General features: G+C 57.5%; 9 protein-coding genes across 9 annotated transcripts; 5 read left to right on the forward strand and 4 right to left on the reverse strand.

The window, feature by feature from the left end:
* The first annotated feature begins 648 nt into the window (after window positions 1-648).
* Window positions 649-1,966, forward strand: LY79DRAFT_558791 (uncharacterized protein). The gene has a single exon (XM_060558207.1). The coding sequence runs from the start codon at window positions 1,048-1,050 to the stop codon at window positions 1,495-1,497; it is 450 nt and encodes a 149-aa protein (XP_060412347.1). The 5' UTR covers window positions 649-1,047; the 3' UTR covers window positions 1,498-1,966.
* Window positions 1,967-2,012: 46 nt separating this feature from the next.
* LY79DRAFT_270416 (uncharacterized protein) lies at window positions 2,013-3,634 on the forward strand. Its single transcript, XM_060552015.1, has one exon. The coding sequence runs from the start codon at window positions 2,439-2,441 to the stop codon at window positions 3,276-3,278; it is 840 nt and encodes a 279-aa protein (XP_060412348.1). The 5' UTR covers window positions 2,013-2,438; the 3' UTR covers window positions 3,279-3,634.
* Window positions 3,635-4,138: 504 nt separating this feature from the next.
* On the forward strand, window positions 4,139-4,548 carry LY79DRAFT_558794 (uncharacterized protein). The gene has a single exon (XM_060558208.1). The coding sequence runs from the start codon at window positions 4,191-4,193 to the stop codon at window positions 4,356-4,358; it is 168 nt and encodes a 55-aa protein (XP_060412349.1). The 5' UTR covers window positions 4,139-4,190; the 3' UTR covers window positions 4,359-4,548.
* Window positions 4,549-7,101: 2,553 nt separating this feature from the next.
* Window positions 7,102-8,130, forward strand: LY79DRAFT_270638 (uncharacterized protein). Its single transcript, XM_060552017.1, has one exon. The coding sequence runs from the start codon at window positions 7,469-7,471 to the stop codon at window positions 7,988-7,990; it is 522 nt and encodes a 173-aa protein (XP_060412350.1). The 5' UTR covers window positions 7,102-7,468; the 3' UTR covers window positions 7,991-8,130.
* A 1,337-nt stretch (window positions 8,131-9,467) lies between these two features.
* On the reverse strand, window positions 9,468-10,508 carry LY79DRAFT_270658 (uncharacterized protein). The gene is made up of 2 exons (XM_060552018.1): window positions 9,586-10,508; window positions 9,468-9,521 (listed from the first exon to the last, which is right to left on the reverse strand). Exon 1 carries the CDS (start codon window positions 10,417-10,419, stop codon window positions 9,919-9,921), a length of 501 nt encoding a protein of 166 aa, XP_060412351.1. The 5' UTR covers window positions 10,420-10,508; the 3' UTR covers window positions 9,468-9,521; window positions 9,586-9,918.
* Window positions 10,509-11,421: 913 nt separating this feature from the next.
* On the reverse strand, window positions 11,422-12,687 carry LY79DRAFT_558807 (uncharacterized protein; the record flags this gene model as incomplete). The annotated part of the gene is made up of 3 exons (XM_060558209.1): window positions 11,422-11,649; window positions 11,720-11,977; window positions 12,343-12,687. Coding segments are annotated over 2 exons (456 nt in total), but the record flags the coding sequence as incomplete, so codon positions are not given.
* A 673-nt stretch (window positions 12,688-13,360) lies between these two features.
* LY79DRAFT_591542 (kinase-like domain-containing protein) lies at window positions 13,361-15,645 on the reverse strand (the record flags this gene model as incomplete). The annotated part of the gene is made up of 4 exons (XM_060561290.1): window positions 13,361-15,003; window positions 15,057-15,148; window positions 15,184-15,517; window positions 15,603-15,645. 4 exons carry the CDS (start codon window positions 15,643-15,645, stop codon window positions 13,361-13,363), a joined length of 2,112 nt encoding a protein of 703 aa, XP_060412353.1.
* A 424-nt stretch (window positions 15,646-16,069) lies between these two features.
* On the forward strand, window positions 16,070-18,776 carry LY79DRAFT_558810 (BTB/POZ domain-containing protein). Its single transcript, XM_060558210.1, has 3 exons — window positions 16,070-16,534; window positions 16,597-16,645; window positions 16,710-18,776. Exons 1-3 carry the CDS (start codon window positions 16,313-16,315, stop codon window positions 18,377-18,379), a joined length of 1,941 nt encoding a protein of 646 aa, XP_060412354.1. The 5' UTR covers window positions 16,070-16,312; the 3' UTR covers window positions 18,380-18,776.
* LY79DRAFT_558814 (saicar synthetase) lies at window positions 18,777-20,522 on the reverse strand. Its single transcript, XM_060558211.1, has 3 exons — window positions 19,883-20,522; window positions 19,563-19,722; window positions 18,777-19,505 (listed from the first exon to the last, which is right to left on the reverse strand). The coding sequence occupies exons 1-3, from the start codon at window positions 20,069-20,071 to the stop codon at window positions 18,928-18,930; spliced, it is 927 nt and encodes a 308-aa protein (XP_060412355.1). The 5' UTR covers window positions 20,072-20,522; the 3' UTR covers window positions 18,777-18,927.
* Window positions 20,523-20,658: the final 136 nt, after the last annotated feature.

Consider the following 20,658-nt stretch of genomic DNA (forward strand, 5'->3'; position numbering starts at 1 on the left):
GGAGGAAATGCCATCCGGAAACCCCTCGCCGTCAAAAGCCTCCCATGACTCTAGTTCAGACGATGTCGTCCCGTCGTCTCTGCAACTCGCAACGTGCCATGTGCACCTCTTGGCATCTGCATGATCGTCCTGAAGCACGAGTGGTGTCACGGAAGACTAACCGACCGACGCGTGTGTTTGGTACGCTGTGTGCTTCAGGCATATCAATGCTGGACGCATATCCGAATTCTCCGGCCCCCCCCCCCCCATCTTGTTTTTTCTATGGTCCGTCGCAGATCATCCACAATCGACCGGCTCGTCCACCGGGGTGTTGGAGTGTATATACGATTAACGTGTAATAGGACAGGGCGTGGCAGTGGTGCAGAACAAATCGACAGACGGCGGAGGGTACGTGACTGTAAGACAGGCTGAATCCCATTTGCGTCATGGTTCTTCACACGCACACGGCAGCATCATCTCGAACCATGCCTCAAAACACACCACCTTTGCGGGTAAACCGCTCCCAGGACCCTGACGTAGTGGGAAATGTGACTGATGCCGGATGGTGCCATGCCGTAGCTCCGGAGTGCTCTAGACCGCTGCACACCAGCCGGGAAACATACACTACAGCTGGCATTCTGGTGGCTCATGGCACGCACGAGCACGAGCTTCTGTTCGCACCTAGTTTATTTGAGAGACAACGCTATAGAATTGCCGACCGACCGGCGCTGTATCTACTAAGGTTTCGTCGCAGCGCCACGCAACATCGTTTCCCCTCCCGGGCCCAGGGAGAAAACCCACTCGACACTTCGTTAGGGCGGCCGGGAGACAGAACGGCGTCCAGCGTTTGCCGGCGCAGGGGAGGGGGGGAGGGAGACAGGTAAGGCAACTCGTACAGAATAGACCACCATGGTGGCGTCTGTCCAGGCGGTGTACACAAGAAACGATGAGAGGGCCGCCTCTGTTAGTGATGTATGATCGGGAGCCAGCCGAAGAAAGTTGAGGTCATCTCGACCATCGTCAACACGATCGACCCTCCCCCCCATATGCCGTAGGCGCAATGGTTCGATGAGGCCAGCCCATCTGAATGCCGCCACCCATCGCCCCCCTCTTCTGGGCCAATGGCATACGCCCAGTACCAGCGCGATGGGCGTCACCAAACACCTCATTCAGGCCTTGCCCGCAGCGGTCGCTGACTGGGATGCTGAGTCCAGGCGAGCTAAAAGTGTAGAAAGGATCTGTCGATCAGCACAGGGGTGGGGAGGAGAGGGGATGCACCGGGCCAACCCAGCCCAGCCCTGGGCTCTCTCTCTCTTCCCGTCTCAACTTGCTTTTGGAAGCCGTCCGAAATCGCGTGCGTGCGAGCGAGGGTGGTGGTGCCAGAAGTCTGTCTTCTCTGACGAACCCCCAATGAATTCCATACGAGAAATGACGTACCGGCAGAAGAGGACAAAAGGGTCCGTGAAAATGAGAGGAAATGAGGCTCAAACGTCCAGTAAGACATGTCTGGGGATATGAGAAATGTGTCTTCAATATCGGCGGGCTTGGCGGCTTAGGCATATCCTTCCGTCGCCTCGAGTCGTGTCGTACTAGGTAGGTATAGTCAGTCCCAATGCTTTCGTTCTCCAAGGCTTAGTTGGCTCTTATGCAATGCCGCTCACTCCTCCTCCTCCTCCTCCTCCCCCCTTACATCGTGTTGAGTGCCATTCACGGTGTATAACGCTACTACTGGGTACCTGCGCGACCTCAAGAGGGCGAACGAACGCCCTGTAACTGTACGCTGTGCCTCAGCTCGCTCCTCCCCTTGGCTGTGCTGTGCAGTTCCTAGTGTAGAACGTCTGTGGAACGATGATGCTTGGGACCCCGGTCTGTCACTCGGGCTGGCCTTGAGATTTCCGAGAGTGGGGGAGAGAGTATCCGTACTGAAGAGAGAGAGAGAGAGAGAGAGAGAGAGAGAGAGAGAGAGAGAGAGAGAGAGAGAGAGAGAGAGAGAGAGAGGAAGAGCACAGGCCAGAGGTGTACCCGTGGGATCTAACGATTCGGGCCAGTTGCTGAGATCCCCGTTTGGCTTACTTTGCTGTGCTCCGTTGTGGCCCCCTGGTCCGCCGCATTGAAGAGGCTTCGTTTCGCGAGATTGGGTAATTCAACTCTCGCCTTCGTGACACGGACAAGCCCGGATTAGATCTCTCTCTCTCTCTCTCCCGTCTTGGCTCCACAGAGGTCGTTGACTAGCTAGGCTGTCCTGGACCGAGACAGCTAACCGAAGGTTTCGGCTGGAGTTGCGGTGGCGGGCATCTACGTTCCCAACTCGGAAAAGATCTGGAAAAAGGGCTACACAGAGTTTTGAACAAAAAGAAAAGAAAAAAACGCACAGCGGCTCTCATAGCTTTCGACGGGCTGGTCCGGTCTCGCTCGAACGATCCCATGGTTGACTCGAAAACGAAAGCTGACACGACACGATGATTTACATACAGATGCTCTTCTTCATTGACATTCCTCCTCCCCCCCCTTCACTGCAATTCAGCTCCTCTCTCCTTTTTTGGGGCTCCTCGGCCGGCAATCCTATTGGACGCCTCTCTCTCTCGCATGCCCATGAACACACGTCTGGACCTCTCAGCAGAGGAGGGTGTGCGAAACCCAAGCGAGCCCACGCAAGGCCCACGGGACAATCCTGTGATCTCCAACCTCCGCGACGATCAGCTGGGGTTCGCCTGCACCGCCAGCACCAAGCCGCTCTTGACTGGACGCGGCCCAAAGAGGATGGGGGGGAGGGGGAACCGCCACGCGGAGAGGCGCACCCTCGAGGAACCGTAACGCCAGTTGGGAGTGGCGTCTGTGAACCTGGAATCTGTTGTCCCTATCGCGCTAGCTTGAATTGGCCCCTGTTGATGTTGACGTTGATGGGCAACATTCGTCAACCGGCCACTTTACTATATGTGAGTTGGTGGTATTCACGTAGTATTATTCATCAAGCTCTTCGCAATCATCGGGCTGAGGGTTGCATTGCTATGTTCGTGGCCTCCCCCCCCCCGGTTGTCCTTGTCGTTGTCGCTGCCTTGGCTACCTATCCTTTTCCCCGTCTTTCCGTGCCGGTCGAGTCGAGAGAGCTGGCAAGGCCGATCCCCCCCTTGACTATTACCCCCCCCCCGTCGAGAAGGCCAGGGGGGGAGGGAAGAAGATGGTCACTAAGGCGCTGTCACTCGCTAGCGGTTTTCTTATTATCCCGCCATCCGGCTCCAAATCTCTTTTGGCGCCTCCGGGCGTCATCATGGCCTGACCGACCTAGGCCGTTGCGTTGACATCTCTGCCGCGGACCATCGTCGTTTGCCATGCTTCCTTCGGCTCGATGGATACATACATACATAGTTCACAGACACGCGCGCAAGAATATGGCAAGCCACGCTCGCGAGCCCCCAGCTGACACTCGCAGGGCCCCCCTCGATCCCTGGTCCAACGTCGCCTTGGTGGATAACCCGTTCCGGTTGACGACCGACCTAGTCGTCTCTTCCGACACAAGGAAGAGCCTTGCCCTCACTTACAGCTTTCCATCGGCAGTGCCCCGATCTGGTATGCTTCCCAGTTCGATATTGCTACATGTTTTTTGTTTTGTTTTGTTTCTCTTAAAGGTCACAACCGGGCTCTGCCGGGGGGGGGAGTGGGCGCGCGGATGCATTTCATAAAGCCAGTGTTGAATACCCTTTTTATCGATTTTGTCTATTAATAACGCCCGCACAATATGTCAATGCGACGAGATTACCCAATCTGGACTTTGCCCGGGATGTGACGTCCAATTGCCTTTTCCGCTGTTTGTTGTTCTTTGCTTTTTCCCGTTCCCCCCCCGCCTCGTCCTGGATTGTCCATTTTTGCTGTGCTGCAACGCCAACGACAATATGGTTCATATCCACGATCCAGACTCCCTTTGATTCTCATCTCACCAATGCCGTACGCCCCCCCTCTCGTTCTCGTTCTCTTCCGGGAGGGGTGTTAAAGTTCTGATTACCTAGTCGGTGATCAACCGCGAAGGATCAGCTCGGTCTGAAGGGGGCTGATTCTGCTCACTACGCGAGGTTTCAAGCAGTCACCAGCACCGTGCTGCAAAAGAGAGAGAGAGAGAGAGAGAGAGAGAGAGAGAGAGAGAGAGAGAGAGAGAGAGAGAGAGAGAGAGAGAGAGAGAGAGAGAGAGAGAGAGAAAGAGAGATGCCGTTGCTGGGATGTTTGGCCAGCAAATAGCACGTGCATGCGCTTGCGCCGGTCAACTGCAACCGGAACGTCGACCGGTGTGCCCGTCGTCGACCTCGCGGCTTCTCTGCCGGTGTGCCTATACCGCATGCCGTGGTCTACAGTGCTGCAATAGAACTCAAAGTGAGAGGCGGCTGTAGACAGGCAGATGCACAATGACTGCTGGGAAGCCTGCAGTGCGACCCAACACCACCACCGAAAGCGCCCTCTTCCCCGGCGAGGTGGCGGTCATCCATCACGTCTTTCCAGTCCATCCCGCTGAACGCACAAGCTCGGAGGGGAGACAGAGCAGAGGGGACGCGAGAGAGAGAGAGAGAGAGAGAGAGAGAGGCAGGGAACTCGCTGCGAGCTTAGTTTATCGCCGCTTTCTCTCTTTCTTTCTCTCTCTTTCTCGCTCTTTCAAGGATCCCTCTTCAAACAACGATTCCCCACCCGTATCCGCATAGCTGGTTTTTTTTAATTGATTTTTTTTTTTCCTTTCCCGCTGTTTACTGATCTTGTCCCGCCGCATTGGCCGGCACTAGAGAAGCAGCACCAAGGGGGAAGATGACCAGGGGGGGGGAGGGCTCCTCCCGAGCTTATAAGAGAATTTGTCCCATTACTTGCTGGATTATAGGTGCTCCAGGACCATCCAAAGATGGACAAAGAGGCGCCTCTACTGCCAGCCGCCATATCACGACGGCAAAAAACGTGTGAGCTGCTGCTGCTCCTCAGACCTGGGGGGAGGAGGAGGAGGAGGAGAGGAGAGGGCCGGCCATGGCTGATGGATTGTCCATGCCTGGCGTGCCGGCTTCCGTGCGCCGGACCAAACCCGCCTCAAATTGCATTTGCCAGCCCGCGCAGGTCCGACAAACATGCAACACCGGCATTGCAAAGAGCCTTGCATATCCGCCTCTATAGTGCGACTCGACTACTGCGGGCCTGCGGAGGAACTCCGTACGATAAACCCAGAGAGAGAGAGAGAGAGTTGAAAAGCCGATGACTCGCAAAAAAAGCCACATGGCCACGAAAAGGATACCCCCCCCCCCCGGCTGAGATCACCGAGACCGCGGGCTTAATACATGATAGTAAGAGAATGCCTGTCTGCGGAATTCTACTCAAAGGGGAATATATACCCATCTCGTACCCAGCCCTGTTGGTATGCAAGTAGGGCTCAGAAAGACCGACGGAGACGGGCTCTCGCGAAATGAGTTATTCCTGCTTTCGTACGACGCCTTCCACCCCCCCCCCCCGGCCCCTGGTGCCCTATATCAGGTTCCTATTAAGGGCTCGAGATAGCGCCAACGCTCCCGCTTGCTTTTCGATAGCTCCAAAGGGAACACTGCAAAATAGCCCGTGACAGTGTCTGGGATGAGAAGAGGGGGGGGGGGGGGGGGGGGGGGAGTTATCCCGGCTGGGGCGGACGGACATCTTTCATCGATACATATCGATATTACAACTTTGTTGCCATCGACGGCCCACTGCTCTCGACGGTCTTGCCGCCGCCGCGCATGTGACTACTGCGACTCGAGAATCAATATCCGAGGAATAAGAAGGGAACCTGCAGCTTACCACCGCACGCACGGGGGGGGGGGCTCCTATCTATTCAACATTGCAAGAGGGACGGGGGCAAGGGATGGATGGATGGATGTACCGGGAAGGCAAGGCAAGGCAAGGCACAGTTAAGCAGCGGGCCAGTACCAAGCCGTTGGGTGAGTTCCGGCTGTTGCCAGAGAGCTTCTTCTTTCACCTTGGAAAAGGCTGACACTGGTCGAGAAAGCACATCTTCGAGGCTGCTTCGAGGCGCGCGATTCGGCACCACTTCTCCAACTATGCCCAAACCGACAACTGCATCGTGGTCAAGGATCCTATCCCTGCTGCTCCTCTTCTTCCTCCTTCTCGGTCCTCCTCCTTCTCCTCCTTCTCCTCCCCCCCCCCCCCCCCCCCCCCGTTCGCGCGCCCCCCCCTTGGACCTTTTCCCCCCTCAAAAGCAGACTCTCCCACCCATTTGCCGTCTTTCCCATCCGTGTGCGTGACGTTACGTTATGTGGTACATGCTGGAGAGTCCGCCCCACCGATCACCGTCCTTGATAATTGCCTTTGACGTCGTTCATCGCGGCGAGGCTCCGTTGGTACCGAGCCTCTGGGGCCCTACATCCTGACAAGCTGGGAACAAGGCACCTTTGGGTTTGTTGGATCAAAACTGGAGCCGGTATACACACACACACATAGTACCCGGTATGTCAGAGTCCGACACCCGACGGCGGGCTGAAAAGGAGAAGAAAACCTCCCCCCGGACTGAAAGGAGACTTTCAGGGCGAACTCTCAGCGTGCCGCCCTTGGTGGAACTACCCTGCCTATATCAGAAGGACCGACCTCGGTGGGCGCGTAAAACTAAACAACATCAGCCCACAGTTCCCTCGCCGCCGGGACTCGGACAAAGAAAAGAGGGGGGGAGGGCAAATCCCAGCAGAGATACACACGTCCCCTTTCGCGCGCGTTGGCGTCTCTCAGACGATACGTACATGGTGGTGTAGAATCCACTGGCTGTCAGTACCGTCACAGGCAGTTCGTCGAGAGAGAGACCAAGGATGCTGTACATACGCTAAACGGCACGCCAAGTTGATGACACAAAACGGCACGAAGCCGAGTCGAGCTTAACCTCCCTCGATTTGGTGTGTCCACTCCTCTGCCTCCCCCCCACACCTCCCTATCCGTCGCACGGTGAGGCTGTGCTTGGGATACGTATCGAGAACCGTGGGACTGGGGGGCGTGTGAGGGGCCCGACTAGGGAGTCCGCGATTCAGAGGATCATTTCCAGGGATCTTGCAAATCGTAGCGTCCACCACGATCCCATCCCCCCCCAAACCCCGAAAGCAGCTCGTGCTTCTCGGACAAGAGAGAAAGAGAGATGGTGTAGTCCCGGGAGGGAGTGTGATGTGAGTGTTCTATGGATGAGAACTCACGAGGTAGTCATGAGAAAGAAGACCGGCTGCCTGCCTGCCTCCAGCATACCAACAGGCGGATCCAATAGTTTGGAGTCTGCTCGTCCGCGTCCACCGCACCTTGTTGTTGTTATACCCAATCCACCCAGGGGCCCAGAAGGGAAGGGGGGGTAGGGGGTGGTAGGTGGTAGGTGGTATGTGGTAGGGGGGATACAGGATGGATGGCCGGAAGTTTCCAGGAAACTCACCCGCTTGCCCGTGGGCGGGAACAAGTGACGATCAGCATCCTTCGAGCCCGTTCATACCACCTTCATTCCAGCAAGTAGATGAGCGTCGTCCGTCGAGCCTGGGGTGGGACGATGCGTTCTGACATCAGCTCTCCGTCGTCTCCCAAGTCTTTCAGAGAAATCTCCGTCCGTCTAGCTCGCCCATGTCCCTCTTCCCCCCCCGTGTATGATGAGGGCAATGGGTTCTCGGTTCGCGTGAGCGGGAAGGACACATACCTCGAGATCACCCGTACATTGTACATCGTACACTCCATTCACCGGCATCCACTCGACGTGCAGCCGTCCCGACGGGCGACGCTGTCTGTCTTCCACCTCTCAGTGGCCAGTTCTCCCCCCTTTCCCCCCCATTTCCTTCCCCTTGGCTACCGGTGTGATATGACAAGATTCCCACCAGCCGGAGGAGGCTCTAGAGCATCCAACTCCGCAGGATTGCCCTCTTCGACCTCCAGGTTCGCGCCACCTGACACGACGAAGATCCCTGGCATCATCATGCTCGCAGATGGGGGAAAGGGAAAGGGAAAGGGAAATGGGGGGGGAGGAGGGTTGCTGAAGCATACGTAAGGGAAGGTAACCGCATATGCCGTACCAAAGATCACTGGATGATCACCGACGCATATCCATCTATGGGTGGGTGTGTCGGAAAAGTCCAGCACGTCAGCGACCACCACCTCCATGTTCGTTACCCCCTCTCCTCTTTCCTGCAGGCCGTATCCATAATTGCGTACTGTAACGCATCCACGGGGACGGCGGAGGCCACCCGTATCGTGACTCCTTTCTTCCTGGCAGTAGCTTAAGCCTTGATAGACTCCGCTGGTTTGCTGCAGGACGAGACTTTAGGAGATGGTTCGGAGGGGGGCAAAACCACTCAGAGCGAGACACGCCTTGATGCTGAGTAGGGCAAGGAGAGGAGAGGTGGGGGGGGATGGGGATGGGGAAGGGGGCGTAGGTGGATGGATACTCGCAAAGAGGCTCGCGATATGCAGCAGCAACGGAGAGGGTGGAAATCCACCACGATCGTCGCAGGCGCGGGAGTCGGACGGAGCTTTCCTTCCCACGTGCCCCGTCTTATCGCTGGGTGCCGGCATGCCTGGAGGGCCTTCTGAGCCATCGGAGGAAAGGGACTGGCCAGACTGCCATCTCGCAAATCTGCGCCGCTTGGAGAGGGGTGTGCCTCTCTCGCCTCTTCCTTCGGCCGATCAACGAGTCCCAACCAAAAGTCTCACTGCCGGCTCCGGCTTTCGCTGGATAAGCTGGCCGGTGGGTGTATAAACAGGTTTCCGAGCAAAAGGCAAAACAGTGTCTCGTAACCGCTGGCTTTGGGGGAGGGGGGGGACTAGTTGGGATTCGGGAAGCCACTTGGAAAGAGTTGCCAAGAAAGAGAGAGAGAGATAGAGAGAGAGAGAGAGAGAAAGAGAGAGAGAGAGAGATAGACCTGAGAAAGAAAGCCCGTCTATCCGTCAAGATACAACACTAGCGGCCCTTACATACCTCAGTTACCGCACCCGCAGGCGCCACAAGTCGAGCCGTCTCGACTTCGACCCCCTTCTAGTCCAGAACCTCTAGTGTCACGGCAACGTTTACAGGGCTGGCAACGCAGGGAGCATCTAGAAGGAGGAGGATAATGGAAGCAAGGCGGCTCCTGGGTGTGATGGCATCTGCGTACGTCCCAATAGTCAGCAGCCACGCGGCAACAAGCCGAAGCAGGACGCATCGCCTGCTCAGAGAAGACCGAACAGATATCTGCATACCAGCCATCGAGACGGGTGAGCAGATGGTCCCTCCACCCCCCACCCCCCGTTCTCCTCTCCAATCTCCTTGCGCCTGTGGAGGGAAGGGGGGAGGAAGCGTGATCGAGGCCCGGAAGCCGTAAGGCGTCCCCCTCCCCCCCCCCCGAAATTAACTTGCCTTTCCCGGTGCCGAGGCCAAAGCAGCAAGCAAGAAAAGATGACTACATTTCATCATTCATCATGCACGTCGGCGGGATGGCGGTGATCCTCCTCGGCCCTCCGTCCCAATTCTATAACTGGTCGACGTCCGAACGTGTCCCCCCCCCCTCCGGCGCCCCCTACCTCTTCCGCGCGACTGTGCTGCGCTGTGCCGCAAACGCGCCTTGCATTAGCAAACATTTGAAAGATCGACCCGGAAAGGGACCATACCATACGGTGCTCCGAGCTCTCGACAAGCGACCTCGTGGCTTGCGGATGCTGCTAGTAGTAGACTGACCTGCTGGCCCCCCTTGACGGCGTTCCCCTACGCCCTGCATCACGGTTGCTTTCAGTTCATCCCCTCTCTCTCTCTCTCTCTCACCCTCCCTCCCTTTTGGGCTGTTCGTTCGTTCAAACCCTCCCCGGCCGCTTGGATGTAGGAGCATATGCATACATGCCATACATGGGTCTCCGGGGGGGGAGTGGACAGGGTGGTACAATACCCGATTCGAACGTCGTCAGTCATGCTAATGTCGGCGGTCGATCTGGACCTCCAACCTTGTTTTAGAACGTGTGACGGTTACCCTTGTCAGACAGGCGAGACGAAAGAAAGAAGTTAAACAAGAGGAAAAAGCAAGAAAAGCCCGAGTGGTGTAGTACGTGGTCCTTACATATATCACCGTGGTGCTCGCATTTGGGAAAAGGTTGGCAAAAAAAAAAAGAAGGTCTCGAGGGTAGAAGAAGAAAAGCAATGTTTGTTTCCCGCTGTCGCTCCACGCCCTGCCACCACCCGGCTGCATGTTGAAGCTTGACAAACCCCGAGAGACCAACGTATTGGCGATCCCGCGACGCGGACGTCACTTCTGTTCTCGGTAGGATCTCCCGAGGGAGAAGAAACTTCTTTCCCCTCGCCGGAGACACAAGAATTGTCACGACTGGCGGCAGGGGCACACCCCCGGGGTTGTTGATAGGTGGTCGGCTTAATTGGTGAAGTGTGAGAGACAGAGACAGAGAGAGAGAGAGAGAGAGAGAAAGGGTCTTTGGCCTCTCTAGGGCTTGCTTCATGGACAGTTTGGTGGAACGGCCAACCTCGACGACTTCGCATGTGGTGTTTTGTTTTTTCCTCCCCTCCCCCCCCCTCGCGCATGTCTGTCTCACCCGCGGGGGGAGGGGCGCCACGAAAACGAGAGACAGAAACGCTCGCTCGCTCCCTTGAGTGCTCTAGGCCGCGCGTCGGTATTCTTCTAGCTGCCGTTATGGCTGGCGTTCGAAGCTCGCAAGTCTCCGGCTAGAAGCCGGTTCTGTCGTCGCCTTTGCGTGGCTTGAGACACCGCGTTTTGGGAGGGGGGGGGAGAGGGAGGGAGAGAGCTTGCCCTTTCTTCGCATGGCCCTCCTCCGTCCTTCTCGATGGCGGTGGTTTGGTACGGGAACACGCCAGTGTCACGGCGGCGACGGAAGAAATGTCGTTGGGCCGTCTCCTCTTTGAGGCTCATCGCTTGTTTTTTTTCTTCTTCTTCTTTCCTCCCCCTGAGACAAACCGTCGTTAGTCTATACGAACTAGTGCGTAAGACACAGCAAGATAAGGGCCGTCTTCCTACCCCGTGCACAGTCTAACTTTCTAGGGTCTAAAGAGACTTCAAGGTTACCGGTATGGCAACCCTCATTTGGTCTAGATCTCGTCCATCTCCCCCTTCATCACGATCGTGATGTGATAAATCTGACTTTCCCCTTCGAACCGTCCTGCCATATTGGGAAAGCAAGGCAGTATGTAGCCGCATGTCTAACCTCCAATTGCCCCAGGCCATGTCTCCTTTCTGCAGGGGCACTAGTCCGACTTGGACAACCACTTCGCTAGCCTCTCCTCGCGTGTCTCGAGACGCTAGCGACACATGTCAGCGTAGACAAAGAGCGAACCATCCGCACGCCGAGTCTCTCTCTGCCTCAGGCGGCCTGGCCTCCGTTGACCCGGGGGGGGCCGGGGGGGGGGCGGAGTCGAGGGGATACCGGACCCCTTTTCTTCTTTAGAGGCTGAATTTTAAACCGCAAAGAAAGAAAAAAAAAGCTGCATCTCTCTCTCTCTCTCTCTCTCTCTCTCTCTCTCTCTCTCTCTCTCTCTCATGGGAAGCATCTCCGTGCCCAATGCCTCCCATGCTTCCCGGGTTTATCACATGCGAGACGATCCCGAGGGATCCCTCGGCAAGGTCGCTGCACTGGTAAGGGGAGAGAGAGAGTGAGCAAGGGAGAGAGCAAGTAAGCGAGGCACGAAAAAGCAAACATGTCGAAAGAGCGCCAATCCTAAATCGAATTAGGCCCAGCACACACGAGCGAGCCGACGGAATCAACCGTGTGCTCTACGGATACTCACCACCGTGTTGACAAGCGCACAGCCAGCGTTGAGCTGTCAACGCGGGAAGCAGATGATGGTGTATGTCGATCCAAAGCAAGCTAGACAGGCGTCTCCCCTCCGCGGCCCACCGTCCCGTCTGTCAAAAAACAAGACGGAACTAATGAATCAGACGCCCGCAATCAGGTACGTCGTCGTTTGATCGTATGGTGCTCCCCTTAGCGATTGACGATCACCAAACACCATACCATTGTTCGAGCTCTCCTTGCGCTGCGCCCTCTCTCATATTATCATGTACCGGCAGTTCCCCCCCCAAACTGATCTGCCTCACCGCGCGCTAGGTAGGTGATGCGCGCGAGGGGGGGTCGTGTTAAGAAGCTCTCGTGTACCCGTGGTGTTTTTCTTTTGGATATAGGATGTGCGTGCATGTCATACCGGTAGCCCACTCGGCACTTCGAACAGCCGGGGCCCCTTCCCCTTTGATGCGCGTCGATCCTCAAAGGTCCTCTTGCGAAGTCACGAGGTATGAGATCATGGTTAGACGAAGATACGATGGCGTGGGATGCATGTTTAACGTGGCGCCATGCAGAAAAGGGGGGGGAGGTCGGTCCAGGGGGGTCGTATTGGGGGACGATCTTGCTTACCAGAAGCTTACAACGACAACCAGAAAAGCAAATGTGCGTTTTTCCCCCCCCCATCAATGATTCGCTGCGCTTTAGGGCCCGTTGTAGTGTCTTGGCCGCGACAGAGCAGCGCTGCCAGAACCGAGGAGACAACATGGCGTCGGGTCCTCTCGAGGCCATCTGGAATGGGATGGCGCCGGTGAGTGTGTGTCTCGTGTCGCATGGCCCTTTCCCAGGCCCTTTGGCCAATAAGCCAAACCCCCTTAGCACCCCCGGAATGTCTTGGACTTCTTGACATATATATGCTTTTGAGGGCGACATCGTGCTTCGTGCGCGGTGGAAAACGACTGCATGTCTCGGAGATGACCTGTGTATGTACCTCCGCATAGAGTAAGTAACTCGTGAGGAGGCTGAGGCGTACAGAGATATCGTATTGCATACCGTTGTACGGGCAGGTCTGCAAGATCGAGCAGGCGGGGAAGGGGGGGGGGGTGGCATCACACACAAGAGGTGAGGCAAACAGCAACGCAAGAGGAAGATGCTCGAAGAGAGGTGGATATTGTCTCTCGTCCGTAATAAAACTACACCTGGGAACCATGATGCAACTTGTACAAAGTATAGTCCGTCCGCAAAACAAATCAATCTACCCAACGCCGGTTAGACAGCGTCTGCAATGTTGAAAATGACACCCAGCCGAGTCCTGCAACACCATTCCGTCCCAACCCAACACCTTCTGAAAATCATCTTCATAAAGTGTGTGCAACTCGAGAGTCCCGTCGGATCATCACCGGGACCCAGGATTGTTGTGAATAAACCACACACAATTACCTCCATCCGAGTGGCCTCCAACTTTTGTTTTTTTAAGGCGGTGCCGCCAGAACAAAGGAGAGAGGGGATGATAGCGAGAGTTGGTGACAACAGCAAAGAAAAAGCAAGGAAAGAAAATAACAGAACGACACCCCTATGAATGACTCTTGTGCATGCTTTGGTATCTTCGCCACCCAACGCTCGTGTTTATGCCGATAGAAAAGAAATCATCTTAGACTCTGGCCATGGGCTTGCGTCGCACCAGGAACGGACTGGGCATCTCGTCCCGCTCGGGATCCCACACCGCGACGGGCTCGCCGCCACTGGCCCGACGCTCCGCGATGCGGTCCTTGAACGCCCTCTTGGGGCTGACGTTCTCGCCGCCAGACACGACCGCCGAAAGCGGACGGCCGCCCGCCCGCGCCTGCTGGAGCTCGACCAGCGTTCTGCCCTTGATGTTGTTCTTGGCCGCGAGCTTGCCAAGGGGCTCTTGATCCTTCTTGGCCGAGTTCTTGCGGGAAAGACTGCCGGGCGATTCGCTGCCGCTCGTGCTAGTCAAGTTGGCCGCCGAAGGAATCTTAGTCAATCGGCGGTGGGGAGACTGGTTCCGCTCGCGGAGACCACGGCCCAAGTCGGGGTTGGAAGCCACGCTGGGCAGAGTAGGCAACGTCTTGTTCTGGTTCAGGCCGGTCGCCGAGAACTGAGGCTTGACTCGGGCCACGGGAACCGACTTCTGAGAGGACAGGACCGGGCGATCCTTGGAGGTGAAGGGGTTCTGCCTCGACTTGATGTTGCGCGTCGGCGAGGGGACAACGTCCTCGTCGTCCGAGTCGAGGCTGATGTTATCGCGGAGGTCCCACATGGGATCGCTCGACGCGCCGCCCGTGTTTTCAGAGAAGATGTTTCCGCTGTTAAGGTTCGGTACTCTGGTGGCGGCGGTGCGTCGAGGAGACAGCGATAGAGAAGCAATGTTGATGGGCGAAGGAGACGCCATCTCAATGTCCATGGGAGTGCCCATGCCGCCGACGAACATGGTCTGGGCTCGACCAAAGGGCGTGCGGGTGGCCTTCTTGTTCGTGAGGGGACTGTCGGTAGAGACGTCGGTGAGGTCAGTCGAGGTCGAGAGCTCCTCATCGCCGCTGCCGTTGCCAACTGACGACCGCGGGTACTCGGACTTTGTCAGGGAGCTGCCGAGGTCTTGTGCCTGGGCGGATTCGACGGCCCTCTTTTGCAGCTCCGCCTCGACGCGAGCCTGCACCTCGCTCTCAAACCTCTTACGAAGGGCCTCGATTTCCGTGTTGATTTGTCGGTCGATCTCGAGACGGGCCTTGACCTCCCATTCCCTCCGTAGTGAGCTGTCGACTTCTTGTCGGACAGAGGCCTTATCGGCCTCGAAGGCGGCCATCTTGTCCTCAAGCTCCTTGGTGCGACGCGCCAGAGACTCCTCCTTGGTCTTGACGACCTTGTTGAGCTCGACAACCTCCCTCTCCTTTCGCATCAGCCGGACGACGGGAAGGTTGAGAAGCTGGGCGGTGTCTGGGCGGTGGTCGGGGTTGACCCTCAGACAGTCCTTGATGGTGCCCATCAGCTCGCTCGAATAGCAACTGGGCAGAGGCGACACCTTGCCCTCCTTGATCTTCTGGACGAGCTGGAAGTGCGACTTGGCGTTGAAGGGCGGCTCGCGAGCGCAGAGCTCATAGATGATGCATCCCAGAGACCAGATGTCGGACTTGAGGGTGTATTTCTCGGCGGCGCAGATCTCGGGCGACATGTAAAAGGGCGTGCCGACGTAGGTGGAGGCGAAGTCGTGAGACTGGATCATCTTGGACAGGCCAAAGTCGCCAAGCTTGACCGAGTTGTCCTCGCCCAGGAAGACTATCTTGTTATTAGCAAAACACGACGTCGGCTGGCGGGGCGACGAAACGTACCGTTCTCGGGCTTGAGGTCGCGATGCAGGATGGTCATGGTGCCGGGCGGCGGCTTGGGCTTGGAAGCGGTGCTGAAGAGGCCGAGCACGTTGCTGCCGACCTCGGGGGGTCGATGCCGTAGTGGCACCGGTAGAGGGCAGTAACCAGCTGCGAGAAGATGCTCCACACGAATGACTCTTGGGCGCGCTGGCCCTTGACTGCGAGGTCTCTGATGACGCGACCCAGGTCGCCGTTGCCGCAGTACTCCATGTAGAGGTGGAGGTCTTGCGATGATTTGAGGTGCTCGCGATGGTAGTAGCCGACGATGTTCTGATGGCGGAGGGTAGACAGGATCTGGAACTCGGCGTGGAGCTGCTCGCGCTCCTTTTGCGACATCTTGAGATAGCTGATTTCCTTGCGGCACATGACGAGGCCGTCGACCCTTCTCCGAACCTTGCGGATCACTCCAAAGGATCCATGGCCTGTTTGATTGCATGCGTCAGTCGGGAAGCTGCTGAAATGGATCGCATCACGGGGGTGAAAAGCTTGTGAACGGGGTGTGCATACCGATCTTCTCCAGCACCTCGTACTTATCCGCCTCTGAGGTCATGTTGGACACAACGCGCGATGAACTTGATTAGAGGGGATCTTTGTTTGTATCCATAGAAGTTGAGGAGCAGTTGAAGGCGTCGTCGCGAACCTGCTGTTGTTAGTATCGTAGCTTGTTGGTGGTGGTTGACCGGGAAAGTGCACAGCAAGTCAAAGCTGGTGAACGAAGGCTGGTTGCTGGTTGCATGGGCACTAACAGGATGGAGCTTCGGGTAAACAAGGGGGTGGATGCCATGGCAACGGCACTAGTGCCGGATGTGAGATATTCCTTTCCTGCGTCACTGGGACCCACTATTCTGGCCAGATCAGGACAGCTCTTATCGATAAGGACACCGAGGGGTCAATAAGTGGGGCGCCCGATGATGATGCACAATGGGAAGGAAAGTACGGAGTACGGATACTATGTACATACACACCTACCTAGGCAGGTTCCTAGTAGGCAGGTCTCACGTGGTCCGTGCGGAGGCGACTCGTTAGAACATGGAGATATCGGACTTGACGTGACCAGTGAATCAACACCTCGTTCTCCTCCTTGATTGTGTGCGAATCTTGAGGCGATTTTCTGGGATATATCCTCTTCTTTGGTGCATTTTGCCTCTTTGGTCTCGTTCTGCTGGGGTATTGGCTAGACACATTGCTGGACTGTTCTTCCAAGCAACGCCTTCACGATGGTGCTTCGGAAAGACGAACTCGAAATACAGCTCAAAAACGAGAAAGAATTGATCAAAAATGGCGTGCTGAGAGAGGACAACCCCTTGGACCAATCAGTCGAGTTCGAGGCCTTCTTGCTGGCCTGCAGAAGGGGTGACTTGAAAACGTGTCAAGAACTCATCTCGGCCGGTGTGAACATCAACGGCAAGGACCGCTTTGACTACACCCCTCTGATTATTGTGAGTGCCACCCGGTGAGGAGGACATGGCTGGCATGTCACTAATTGGGCGCCGCTGTCAAGGCAAGCCTTTGTGGTCACTTGGAGCTCGTAAAGCTGCTCCTGGATTCGGGCGAGTACCACCCCATGCTTCAATACGAGCGTCGCTGACGGGGGGGGGGGGGGTCCCCGAATAGGTGCTCTGGCTGAGAGAAACACATTCCAAGGAGAGCGATGCATATACAACGCCCTCAATGACAAGATACGGAATCTTCTCCTAGAGTACGACTACTCCAAATCCACGGACCCCTTGCAACCCTGGGCGGGACACATCACCAGCCTCCTCACAAAGCACGTCCCCAAGACGACCGACATTAGCTTGATCGCGGCAGCGCAGTCCTTCGACCTGCACAAGTTCCTCCTGGCCGCACGGACGCCCTACTTCAGGAAGAAGTTGGCCGACGCCCCGGACACCACGACCTGGAGGCTGCCGCCCACCCTCCCGCTCGAGTCCTTCCAGGTCGCCCTGCGCTACCTCTACCTCGGCGAGGTCCCGAGGGACGTGCTCAACGCCCAGAGCACCGTGACGGAGGAGGAGGTCCTCACCGGCATCGACAAGCTGAGCAAGCACCTCGAGATCGACCAGCTCTGGGAGGCCATCCTCGCCGGCAACGACCGTCGGCTCGCGCGTCAGCGGTACGAGGACGAGGTGAAGCGCGCGCAGGGCCAGGTCGAGCGGTTCTACCGCGAAAAGGTCCTGGGCCACAAGATGGTCGTCGAGACGAAGCGGGTGGCCGACGTCAAGTGGCGGCACGACAACTCTATCTTCGCCGACTGCCTCCTCTGCGCGCACGAGCCCGAGGGCGACGGGACGGACGACGACGCGGACGACGCGGACGACGTCGTCCACCTCAACGGCATCCCCCTCGGCCCGACCGCCAACGGCGACAAGCCGAAGCGGAGGCCCAGGAAGTCAGTGGTCTACCCCGTGCACAAGGCGATGCTCATCCGCAGCCCGTACTTCGAGACCATGTTCTCCAGCGAATTCAAGGAGGCGCAGGACTCGGAGCACCTCCACGTCGTCAGCGTGGACTGCGCGCCCGACGTCCTCGAGATCGTCCTCACCTTCCTCTACACCGAAAAGGTCGACTGCCCGCTGGACCTCGCCCTGGACCTGCTGTACACGGCCGACATCCTCTTTCTCGACAAGCTCAAGACCAAGGCGGCGCAAGCCATCAGCACCCTGGGCAGCGGTAACGCTAACGTGTGGGCCGACCGCACCCACGCCCCGGCGGACAGGGAGGGGGCGGGCCAGCCCGAGATGGAGCCCGTCAATATCTACGACGTGATCCACGCCGCCTGGGACCTGAGGGTGCAGCGCCTCGAGGAGTTCGCCGCGCGGTACCTCGCCGACCGGCTGGAGGACTACATCGACGAGCCCGAGTTCGGCGAGCTCATCAAGGAGAGCGCCGAGAGGATCAGAGACCGCCAGGAGACGGACACGATCGAGCTGCTAGACGACATCCGGTACTACCTGGGCGAGCGCTTCCGCCTGCGCTTCGAGGACGCCAACCTGGACGAGATGATGGACGAGGAGGGCGAGATCGACGCCGCCGTAGCCGAGACCCTCGCCGCGGAGAGCGAGCGGCAGGTCGACGAGAAGGGCGAGCGCGTTGCTGCTGCTGCCAGCCCTCGGGAAGTGGCACCCGCCGTACCTTCTGCGGAGGACGGTGGCCAGGGTGACGGGGGCGTCAAGACCCTGGGCGGGGAGGTGGCCGAGGACGAGTTCGCGTCGGACGCGATCAACTACCAGATCCTGCTCGGAAAGATCGACGCGGTGCTGGACCGCTTGAAACTGGACGCGTAGACGGTGTGTGCTAGATGCCCCTAGAGTTAGACAAGACCATCGCCCATTGTTGGCGGGACTTATATTACAGTTCGCTCATGACACAGGGCCGCGTCCAGGCCTTGGGCCAGGGTTCAACTCCGTGTTCATCTGATGATACGTAAGCGGGCGCCCAAGAGCTATATGAGAGGTGTCCGGGTTTCGAACCCGGAAACAAGCGCTATAGTAAGGGCGAATTTGGGTTGTCTACAAGGGGATCGCCTGGAACAACGGGGTCAGATATAAAACAGTGCATTGGCTATGCTTAGATGGTTCCTTGGCCTCCGGCCATGAAATCAGCAGCGCGAGTCTCTCGTGCAGGCGGCCGCCAACACCAACAAACAATTGATCGCAATCTCTCGTTCATTTTTTATTTTTATTTTGTTTCTCATTCTTCCGTACTAAACACATCGCAAGGCGAGCAGCCAGCATCAAGCCTCTGACATGGAAAAAAAATAAAACCCCCCCGGAAAAAAAAAAAAAAAAAAACCACCGTTCCTAAACCGCATGCTTCTACCCTCCCCAATCTCTCACGACTGCGCGATGACCTCGTCGAAGCTCTTGCCCACGAGCTTGACGAACACGTCCTTGTACTTGTCCGCCGTGGCGCGGCACACGTCCTCGGGCAGCTCGACGCCCTCCTTGCCCTTGAGGGCGTGCTCGACGAGCCAGTTGCGGATGAACTGCTTGTCGAAGCTCTCCTGGTCGCGGCCGACGGCGTAGCCGTCGGCGGGCCAGTACCGGCTGCTGTCGGGGGTCAGCACCTCGTCGACGAGGACGACGTCGCCCGTGTCCGGGTCGACGCCGAACTCGAACTTGGTGTCGGCGAGGATGATGCCGCGCTCGCGCGCGTAGTCGCGCGCCGCCGAGTACAGCGCCAGGGCCAGCTCCTCGACGCGCCGCGCGAGCGCCGCGTCGCCGACGATCCGCGCCGCCTCGTCCGGGTGGATGTTCTCGTCGTGCTCGCCCTGCTCGGCCTTGGTGCTGGGCGTGTACAGCGGCGTCTCGAAGGCCTGCGACTGCTGCATGCCCTCGGGCACCCGGATGCCGTGTACCGTGCCCTTGGCCTTGTACTCGCTCCAGGCGGAGCCGGTGATGTAGCCGCGGACTGGCCGGGGGAGGGTTGTCAGCCGAGGGGAGGCGAGTGAGAGGTGGCGATACGTACCGATGGCTTCCAGGGGGATGACCTTGAGCCGACGGACCTGCATCGAGCGGTTCTTGATGAGGGCGGCGTCGGCGGCGGGCAGGCCGGCCGGGGGGTCCAGAGTGAGGAAGTGGGTCTTGAGGCCGGGGACGCGGTCCGAGAGGACCTTGAACCAGTGGGCCTACGGTTCCCGGTACGGGCTTTGCTTTAGCACGAAAGTAAAGTAGAACAAAAAGGTTCGGGGGGAGAGAGAGAGAGAGAGAGAGAGAGAGAGAGAGATGGAACGGCGTTGCGTCTGAAGTACGGTACGACGGGGGGGAGGGTTCGGGTTTTCCACTTACGGAAGCGTGGGTGAGGATGGCGCCCTTGTCGGGGATGCCGTTCTTCATGACGACGTCAAAGGCCGAGACGCGGTCGGAGGCGACGAAGAGGAGGGTCTTGTCGTCGACCTCGAAGACGTCGCGGACCTTGCCCTGGCCGATCTTCTTGAGGCCGGTGAGGCCGACGGAGGTGACGCTGGCGGTGGCCATTGTGGTCGAGTGCGTCGAGTGTGTGTTGCACAGCGTGTATGTGAGTGAGAGTGTGAGTGTGAATGTGAGTGTGAGTGAGAGAGTGAGTGGGGTGGAGGGGTAAAATCAACTGGTCTGTGTTCTTTTTCTTCTTCTTTTTTTTCTCTCCTTGGAGGGGTTCCGATGGAGGGGCAGACGGGTTTTCCAAAGTGAGAGTTTGGGAGAGCTCGAAGGATGAACTGGTCCAAGACGGCGCTTGGAGAAATAAATGCTCAATTGCAAAAAGGGGACCTCCCGATGGGTATCTCTGGTGAATGATTCGAGAGCAGGATGAATCAATGGGAAGCCGAGTTCGGGAGGGAAAAATGAGTGGAGGGGTGAATGTGAAAAGCCGCAAACCGGGTTAGCACACGAGTGGTTGAAAAGCGCATGAAGAAAAAAAGAAAAAAAAAGGAAAAAAAACTTTCGGAAGGTCTCGGATGCGGCCACTCCACCGGTGCGCGTCAACCAACGGGCTTATATTAAACTCTACCACAACGACAACGCACCGTTGGCTTGGGACGACGACCTGGGTCACGCCACGACCGGGGGAGATGTCACGGTCACAG

The sequence above is a fragment of the Colletotrichum navitas genome (assembly GCF_030913465.1).
Source record: "Colletotrichum navitas strain CBS 125086 chromosome Unknown LY79scaffold_45, whole genome shotgun sequence".
In the NCBI taxonomy this organism is placed as follows: domain Eukaryota; kingdom Fungi; phylum Ascomycota; class Sordariomycetes; order Glomerellales; family Glomerellaceae; genus Colletotrichum; species Colletotrichum navitas.

What these genes read in the sequence shown, in the direction of transcription:
- LY79DRAFT_558791 (XM_060558207.1), top strand. Translation starts at nt 1,048, where the DNA reads ATGAGGCCAGCCCATCTGAATGCCGCCACCCATCGCCCCCCTCTTCTG.
- LY79DRAFT_270416 (XM_060552015.1), top strand. Translation starts at nt 2,439, where the DNA reads ATGATTTACATACAGATGCTCTTCTTCATTGACATTCCTCCTCCCCCC.
- LY79DRAFT_558794 (XM_060558208.1), top strand. Translation starts at nt 4,191, where the DNA reads ATGTTTGGCCAGCAAATAGCACGTGCATGCGCTTGCGCCGGTCAACTG.
- LY79DRAFT_270638 (XM_060552017.1), top strand. Translation starts at nt 7,469, where the DNA reads ATGAGCGTCGTCCGTCGAGCCTGGGGTGGGACGATGCGTTCTGACATC.
- LY79DRAFT_270658 (XM_060552018.1), bottom strand. Translation starts at nt 10,419, where the DNA reads ATGAAGCAAGCCCTAGAGAGGCCAAAGACCCTTTCTCTCTCTCTCTCT.
- LY79DRAFT_558810 (XM_060558210.1), top strand. Translation starts at nt 16,313, where the DNA reads ATGGTGCTTCGGAAAGACGAACTCGAAATACAGCTCAAAAACGAGAAA. An exon ending in ACTACACCCCTCTGATTATT is followed by an intron (nt 16,535 to 16,596) that starts GTGAGTGCCACC and finishes GCCGCTGTCAAG; the next exon opens with GCAAGCCTTTGTGGTCACTT. An exon ending in AAAGCTGCTCCTGGATTCGG is followed by an intron (nt 16,646 to 16,709) that starts GCGAGTACCACC and finishes GTCCCCGAATAG; the next exon opens with GTGCTCTGGCTGAGAGAAAC.
- LY79DRAFT_558814 (XM_060558211.1), bottom strand. Translation starts at nt 20,071, where the DNA reads ATGGCCACCGCCAGCGTCACCTCCGTCGGCCTCACCGGCCTCAAGAAG. An exon ending in CCATCCTCACCCACGCTTCC is followed by an intron (nt 19,723 to 19,882) that starts GTAAGTGGAAAA and finishes CGGGAACCGTAG; the next exon opens with GCCCACTGGTTCAAGGTCCT. An exon ending in CATCCCCCTGGAAGCCATCG is followed by an intron (nt 19,506 to 19,562) that starts GTACGTATCGCC and finishes TCCCCCGGCCAG; the next exon opens with TCCGCGGCTACATCACCGGC.